At 47.5% G+C, this 8,788-nt stretch overlaps 1 protein-coding gene across 8 annotated transcripts in view; it reads right to left on the minus strand.

Annotated features, from left to right (window-relative positions):
* The window catches only part of LOC122552295 (ras-specific guanine nucleotide-releasing factor RalGPS1-like), a 120,541-nt gene that overhangs the window by 103,523 nt on the left and 8,230 nt on the right, over positions 1-8,788 (minus strand). For all 8 annotated transcript variants that reach the window (XR_006312349.1, XM_043695015.1, XM_043695010.1 and 5 more), the window contains exons 3-4: positions 4,402-4,497; positions 2,387-2,437 (exon numbers count right to left, since the gene is read on the minus strand). Coding sequence is in view for 7 of the 8 variants with exons in the window: in XM_043695015.1 (XP_043550950.1) it covers positions 2,387-2,437; positions 4,402-4,497 (147 nt within the window). In the remaining variant the exon portion in view is untranslated. The remainder of the gene's footprint in view (positions 1-2,386; positions 2,438-4,401; positions 4,498-8,788) is intronic.

Genomic DNA, 8,788 nt, shown 5'->3' on the forward strand with positions numbered 1-8,788 from the left:
GGGGGGGGGGGGAGGAGGAGGAGAGGAGGTGGTGTGTGCAGGACATGTGGGAGCGGGTACAGCAGACAGTGGGAGACCTCATGGTCCCCTTCCTCTGTGCATGACCCTCACTCCCACAGTTTTGGCTAAACTCAGGCAACTACCTTCTGCACTTGTGTGGCGCCACACTGAAAACCTTGACAGGAGGGCTGTCAAATGAAACCCAGCGCTGAGTCACAGGAGGAGATATCATGGACAGGCAACCAACAAGCCAGGCTGGATGGTGGGGGTTTGAAGGAGCATTCTGTGATGAGGAAAGAGCAAGAGACTCGGGGAGGGAATTGCAAAGCTCGTGGTTCTGGAACTTGGCAGCACCGTCACTAGGACTGAAGGAAATGGGTTTCACGGAGCAGGACAGAGTTGGACGGCTGTCGGCCCGAATTCAGGAGATTACAGAGGTCGCACTGAGGCACCAATATCGTGGAGAGATTTGAACTTGAGATGACTTTATTCAATTTGACATGAAGCCATTGTACTAAAACCATCCCATTTAGTTTGAACTTGGTCACCCAGTAAGGTATAATTAACGCAGGTTACCATAGATACATGCAAATATGCAATTAAACCAACAGCAGCACTATTTGGATGGTTTCGGAGGCCGATGACTGAGCAAAGCCTTCGAATTGTCAGGGTCACTACCCGAGGAAAAAACCTTCACATTATCTCAAAGATATTAAAATCCAGGAGCCAACAGCCACCAAAGCAGAGCAATAATCATCATATTACAGTGAGAAAGAGGAAAATTGTTGTGTGAAAAAATAAAAACAAAATAATTTTCCAGGTGGAGATTATTCACATCTCCACCTGTCAGAACTAAACTGGTTAATCCAGGAATGCACCACTGTAGGACCCGAAACAGCAACTTAGTGACATAGAGCAGTCTCATCACAACCCCACACTGACTAACCCAGAGAGGCTGCTCCCCAGAGTAAAGAGGGGCACTGCTTGTCCTTCTGGTCACTCAGCAACAGGTACCTCCAATTCCTGAAGCCATCCAACATTCCAGAGGCTCCACAAGTTCACAACAGTGATCGAGGGAGACACAGACATCACCAACACCCAGTCACAGCAGCCTGTACCATCTACAAGACACATCGCAGAAGTTCACCAAGGCTCCAGGGACAGCATCTTCCAAGCCCACACCCACCACCATCTAGAAGGACAAGGGCAGCAGAGACTTGGGTTTCTGCAAGTTCCCCTCTGAGTCACTCACCAGCCTGATTGGGAAATATATTTCCATTCCTTCAGTCTCACTGGGCCAAAATCCTGGAATTCCTTCTCTAAGGGCATTGTGGGTCTACCTACAGCACATGGACTGCAGCGGGTCAAGAAGGCAGCTCACTCCCACCTTCCAATCACCATAGGAAGTAGTTAGTGTCCAAGGTCAGCAGCTAGAGGGAAGGCCAATGAAATGTTGGCATTTATCTCAAAGGGAATGGAGTCTAAAAATTGGGAGCTATTTTCAAACTATACAAGACCACACCTGGAACATGGTCAACAGTGTTGGGCCCCTTATCAAAGGAACGATAGGCTGGTCTTGCAGGCAATCCAGAGAACGTCCACTTGGCTGATCCCAGGGATGCAGCAAGGGATTTCCTGATGGGAAGTTGAGTAGGTGGGGTTTGTACTCACTGGAGTTTTGGAAAATGGGAGGTGACCTCTTTGAAACAGAGAGTTTCCGAGATTTGGTAGGATAGAGGCAGAGAGGGTGTTTGCCCTTGTGCGAGAGTCATGGACCAGAGAGAATAAAGCTCAGAATGAGGAGTCATACATTTAAGGCAAAGATGAGGAGGAATCTCTACTCAGAGGGAAGTGAATCTATGTGTTTTATTTTTAAACTGCAGGGGCTGTTGAGGCTGGGTAATAAAATAGGTTGATGGACAGGATGGACAGGTTTTTTAATCAGGAAGGGAATCAAGGGTTGTGGGAAAGTGCAGTTGAGGACTATCAGATCCGCCATGAATGGTGGGACAGGCTCAATGGGTCAAATAGTCTACTCCTGCTCTTATGTCTGATGGCCTTCTCCAGGAGAACTAAATGATGAACAACCAACACTAGCCATGTCAACCATGTTCAAGTCCCATCAGAAAATCCTTTTGTGAAAGATGGTCATGTTGACAGCGAGGGTAGTCTCAGTTCTGCACCATTTCAGCACATGGCTAGCTAGTCCTCTCCCCTGACCCAGACTCCTACCCCTCAGCTGAGCTTCTCTATCCCCACAGTCAGTTCCCACTTTCCCATTCCCCTCCTCTACCCCTTCCACGCCTGAAGTACTTATCCCATCCACCCAAAGCCAGCCCTTCTCACCTCCACCGGCCCCGAATCCCACCTCCAGCCCCGATCCTACCTGGAGTTGAATGGCTCTGAAGATTGGAATGTCAAGTTGGGTGATTTGACTCTGCAATAGAACATTCAGGATCAGTCAAAGCTCAGGATAGAAAATTGAACAGAATTATTTCACCGACAAATAAGAACACCCTATTTCACAATCTGCTCTTCCAGATCAGTTTTTTTTTTATTCATTCACAGGATGGTGTCGTCTCCGGCTGGGCCAGAATGTATGGTCCATCCCTAACTCATCCTCTACAGGAATATAAACAGCAGGAGGTTGCGACAAGCTAGACTTTTCAAAAGTGCCAGTACAGAGCTGATGGGCCAAGTGGCCTCCTTCAGTGCTGTACTAATTTATGATGCTATGGTGAGACATTCACTGCCAAAGGTTTAATAGATACTTACATTACCAAAGCAAGTAAAACAAGAACCACACAAAAATATATTCTTAAAAGGAAACTCGCACTGGCCTTACTGAAAGGCTGACCTGATCTTTCACCATGAACAGGACTCACCTGCCACACTGTCCGAGATTTCCAAAACCAAAATCCACAAACCTTTCACCTTCTCTTCTGCAAACACAGACAGCAGATGCTGATGGTTTTGTGATATGGTTAAGGCATGGTCCAAAGATTGGGGAGATATCTAAGAGTAATATCAACGTACAACCTGCAGAACAATTCACTGCAATTCACTGCAGACTGCTCAGAAACAAAAGGTGACCCTTTCCCCATCTCCAGCCTCCCCTGCAGGATTGAGTTAACGTGAAGAAGTTAACAGAATACCTGACCCAGGCTGATACTCCGATACAGCACGGAGGGAATACTGCACAGTAGCTAATAAACTCTCACTCTCTTTCATTCAAAATAGCCTGGCTTATTTGGTCCCTTTTAAAATATCAATATATTTGGACTTGAAAAACGGTATCCACAAGGGAAGGGGTTCTTTTATACATTAACTTTGTTGCAATAATCTGAGGGGGGGGGGTTGAGAAAAGAAGGGGAACACTGCATCCCTCCTCACCTGGGATTTAACTATTCTGGAACTATCCCATCTAGATTTATTGTGAACTGGGGACTCTCACTCAGGGACTGGTCTTGACAGCAGATGCTGCCTGGCATTGGGTGGTGCCAATGTTACTTGCTAGTTGTTAGGTCAAACCTAGATATTGTCCAGATCCTGTCACACTTTAACATGGACCGTTGCAGTATCTGAGGAGCTGTGAACGGTGGTGAACATTGTGCAATGATCGGTGAACATCTCCACTTCTGACTTTATGGAGGGAAGGCCATTGATGAAGCAGCTGAAGATGGTTGGGCCCAGGACACTGGCCTGAGGCACTCATGGAGCGGAGGTGACTGACTTCCAACAACCACGACCACCTTCAAGGGTGGTGAACAGATCCTGTAGCTGTGGAAGGTGCGACAGAAATCCAAACTCAAGCTCAATGATCAGGTCAGACACTTATAAAACCTGTCATCCATGAATCTGGGTGGGGTTTTCCCACTGGGGCTCTGAAACCGTCCTTCACTCTCTTTCTACAAACAGACCCCTTTCTCCCAGGAAGAGCGTGCCCCCAATCCTGTCACCTCCCTCCACCTGTTCTCCCTCTGGCCCCCTGCCTAGTCTCCAGGATTGTCTCCCTGGGCCTGACAGAGTCCTCGGGCCCTGAACCTGAGGGGGGGGGGGGGGGTGAGGGACAGATTCACTGCAGGTAATCCTGACCCCCCTCTCAGATATTCTTGGGAATGTCCACTGGGGAGCTCACTGGATGTTGATCAGTGTTCATTTGAAATGAGCTACAGCCAGAGGGGAGCACAGACTCGGAGTGAAATCGGCAACCTATTGCTCCCATGATATTCAGTACCACCTCTGGGTGAATTTGAGACACTGAAGTTCAAATTCATTCTCTGCAGCTTCACCATCTCACAGCTCATGGCTCCAGGCACCATTACACAACCAAGACCCCCAACTTACTGCCCGCTATCCATCCCCCCCACCCCGCCACAGCCCACTTCATGTTCTACTCACTGCAAATTCTTCTGGAGTCACCATGAGAATGTCAAATACCACAGCATCAAAGTGGAAGTCACAGGAGCCTGTCTGTGTGGAGGGAGCAGCTGGGCTCTGCAGGAGTACAGAAAGCATCAGCAGGAGGTATTCCAGGTCAAGAACATTGATGGCTCCAACACTAACGTCAGCTTCGTTCACTCACACACACAAGCTTGGGAACACTTTCAAATTCCCTGAACCTCTAATGAACACATTTAAAATGTAGGATGCACAGCAACCATTGCTGCACAGCGGGATCCCAGAGTGTTTTGGGACGTTGATGGCGGGATCCTTAGCCAGGACACCAGACACAGCTGCTGACCCACCTCTGGCCCAGTGAGGAGGACGAGGTGACGGAGTGAGACAGTAACTCCTGCTCGCTCCATCAGAAACACAACCCCAGACGCCTGAAACAGAAACATACAGCCCAGGAGAAGGCCACAGAGTCAGTCCTGCCTCTGCTGTCCCTTTGAAGGAGTCATGTCTCCTCAGCCTCACCGACTCCTCCAGCTTGGGAGCAAATCCCTTTCCACCACTTCTCAGGTGCAGCATTCCCAATCCCAACTCCCAGCAAAAATACTCAACTCCTCTCGAGCTCTATCGCCATTCGCTCAGAATCCAGGAGTCATAGTTATTGGGCCTCAATGGGAACAGCTTCACTCGCTCTGTCAAAACTTGGCCAGATCCTCTGGAAAGGTGTCACTTGTTAACCTTTCCTGTCCCTTCCCTGCCTTTCTGTTTCCAGCCTCTTCTCATCCACGAAATGCTGGAATCTCTCCTCGACAACCCAAGGCCCTTCAGGTGGTTCCAGGATTCCCGGAGTTTATCACAGCCTCTCCAGGGAGGTTCCTCATTTGTCGGTCAGAGTAAAGTCTGCTGCCACTCCCCCCTCCCCCCCCCCCCCCCCAACATGAGAGTTTCACCCGACAGAGAAAAAAAAATCCCGAAAGAAACTGCTGGAAATCCGAAACCAAAACAGGAAATGGCTGGAAAAGCTCAGCAGGTCTTGGCAGCTTCTGTGGAGAGAAATCAGAGTTAACGTTTTGGGTCCGGTGACCCTTCCTCAGAACTGATGGCAACTTGGGAAAGGAGGGTTTTTGTACAGAAGATAGGGTAGCAGAAGGTGGGTGCGGAAACAATAGATGGGGAGAGAGCCCAAGGAAGGGGAACAACAGTTGGATAAAGGAATGATTAAAGGTCAGTCTGGGGGAATGAATAACTGCTAACGGGGTCTTTAACAATGGGTTGTGTATGGGAGCAGCTGATTTGACAACAAGACCTGGTGTGTAGGAGTGGGAGGAAAGCAAGTGAAAGGTGATCTAGCCCGAAAATGGCTGAACTCAATCAAAGTCCAGAGGGCTGCAGGGCTTCCAAGTGGAAAAATGAGGAGCTGTTCTCCCAGCTTACGCTGAGCTTCACTGGAGCACTGCACTAAGACTGAGACAGAAGTGTTGGCCAGGGAATAGGGTGGGGTGGTGAACTCGGCAAAAGTGAGGACTGCAGATACTGGAAACCAGAGATTAGATCAGAGTGGTGCTGGTCAGGCAGCATCCGAGGAGCAGGAGAATCGACGTTTCGGGTAAAAGCCCTTCATCAGGAATGGAGGTGTGTTGAACTGGCAGGCAGCTGGAAGCTCAGAGTCTTTTTGCGAACAGAATATAGGTGTTCAGTGAAGCAATTACCCAGTCTGCGCTGTGTAGAGGAGACCGCATTGTGGTCAGCGCACACAGTAGGTTAGATTGAGGGGAGTGAAAGTAAACCCTTGTTTACCCGCAGGGTGTGTCTGGGGTGTACTGAATGGTGGGGAGGGAAGTAGTAAATGGGCTGGAAGTTACACCTTCTGAGATTGCAGGAGAGGGTACCATGAGGCTGTGGGGATGTCGGGAGTGAAGGAGGAGTATTCAGGATGTCCTGGAGGAAATGGTCCTTACCCTGTCAGCGTTCCATAAGGGAGGGGAATACATATGTGGTGGTGACATCTCACTAGAGGTGGTGGAAATGGATGTGGATGATGATGACATTTCACGAAATCAGAGACCTTCCCTCCAATAGCCAGGGTCTGATCTCCCACCCCTTCAATCTTAAACTCCAACACATGAAAAAAATTGAATTAACACCAAAAGTTTAAAATTAACCTCAAAGCATGAAAGCTTTAATCCCACATAATTAGTTAATCCTCCTTCCTCCAAATTTTCATTGGAAACAGGAAGGGAAGAGAGGGGGAAAAGAAACACAAATCAATCTTTTGTATTTGATGCTTAGCCGTAATTAATTTCCTTTCAGAAAGGATCAACATTAACATGGAAAACTATTTCTAATGCTGCTCCAGGAAGATGTGGATTAGCCCGGAAAGCAGAGGACACGAGATAGCAACTGAAGGACAGAACAAAGACACAAAAACATTGCTTGTTCATTGCCAGGATTCTGAATGATATCTGTATCTCCACACCTAGAGCAGCCAGAGATGCAACAAATTTAGTTGCAAAAATTAACGTCAACAAGAGCAGATTTTCTGTGAAGCCTTTTAGATTAGATGACATTACAGTGTGGAAACAGGCCCTTCGGCCCAATAAGTCCACACCGCCCCGCCGAAGCGCACCCACCCATACCCCTACGTTTACCCCTTACCTAACACTATGGGCAATTTAATATGGCCAATTCACCTGAGCTGCACATCTTTGGACTGTGGGAGGAAACCGGAGCACCCGGAGGAAACCCACGCAGACACGGGGAGAATGTGCAAACTCCACACAGTCAGTCACCTGAGGTGGGAATTGAACCCGGGTCTCTGGCGCTGTGAGGCAGCAGTGCTAACCACTGAGCCACCGTGCCGCCCGAAAGCAACGAACAGCTATTCCAAAAGGCACTTTCTTCCTTTTGTTGAAGAGACAAATAATATTTTCCCTCCCTCATACTTTTATCACATGCCTCACTCAGAAGCGCAGAGTGAGCACAGACTGTGACACAAGTCAATATTGCCCCTCCCTGCCACCATCTCTGGCCGTTACATAGAAACACAATCCACCCCTTTCCCAGTTGCTATATAATGCAGCAAGATAATGCCTGAAACCTCAGTACAGAGAGTCCTGACTGACGGACAGTACAAGGTGGTCAGAATACCTGTAGGGTATTCTCTAACCTCGGTGCCTGTCATTGGAACTTCCATCGTTAACATTCCCAAGGTCTGGTCCGAGCATGGAAAAGAAAGAAACTGGATAAAAGGTCTTACCAGACTGTATTTCCCATCTGGGGTCAGTAATACTTCCATTTCAGTCAGAAGGTCATGGGTTCAAGCCCCACCACAGGACACAAATACAAGGTGTGATCAGTGCAGTAACATGTCTTCAGGAGCTTATTAAGGCTCCTGTGCTAACATTCAAAGAAATAGAGGCACTTTGTTTTGTAAAGAGGTGGTTTTTGGTGGGGGGAGGGGCAAAGAGGTGAGAGGATGTGTGCACATGCATTGTGGCGATGTTCTCTGGCCTATATTAAAATAGTGATGGATAAAGATAGACCAGGTCTAAAAGTTGAAGTTCTAAATCGGAGAAAGGCCAACTTTGACGGTATTAGGCAAGAATTTTCAAAAGCTGATTGGGGGCAGATGTTCGCAGGTAAAGGGACAGCTGGAAAATGGGTAGCCTTCAGAAATGAGATAACAAGAGTCCAGAGAAAGTATATTCCTGTCAGGGTGAAAGGGAAGGCTGGTAGGTATAGGGAATGCTGGATGACTAAAGAAATTGAGAGTTTGGTTAAGAAAAAGAAGGAAGCATATGTCAGGTATGATTTGGAGATGCTGGTGTTGGACTGGGGTGTACAAAGTTAAAAATCACACATCACCAGGTTATAGTCCAACAGGTTTAATTGAAGGCACTAGCTTTCGGAGCGACGCTCCTTCATCAGGTGATTGTGGAGGGCTCGATCGTAACAGAATTTATAGCAAAGATTTACAGTGTGATGTAACTGAAATTATACATTGAAAAATTGATTGTTAGAATAGTTTCATTTCTTTCATGTGTAAATCACAAAACCTTTTTTTTAAAGTTGCATTCGGGTTAGCTGTTAACAATGGGTGATAGCTAGACAATATGTTGAAGGTGTTAGCCCCCTGTGTTCTCTGTCTATGACCTGATGTTTAGATTGATTCTAATCTAAAAAGTGAGGTAACAGAGTTTTACATAAATTCATGCAGTTTTTGAGCTCAGAGCTCGACATGAATGCATGCAGTTTTTGAGCAAAGTACAATGTAACCCTGCAAGTATAAATTCACCCACAAAATATATGTGTGCATGTGGGTCTTTGTCTGTCTGTGTGTGTCTGTGGGGTGGGGGCTAAGAGTATGAGAAAGTGTGTGTGTGTGTGTGTGTGT

Source organism: Chiloscyllium plagiosum, chromosome 8 (genome assembly GCF_004010195.1).
Source record: "Chiloscyllium plagiosum isolate BGI_BamShark_2017 chromosome 8, ASM401019v2, whole genome shotgun sequence".
Lineage (NCBI taxonomy): Eukaryota > Metazoa > Chordata > Chondrichthyes > Orectolobiformes > Hemiscylliidae > Chiloscyllium > Chiloscyllium plagiosum.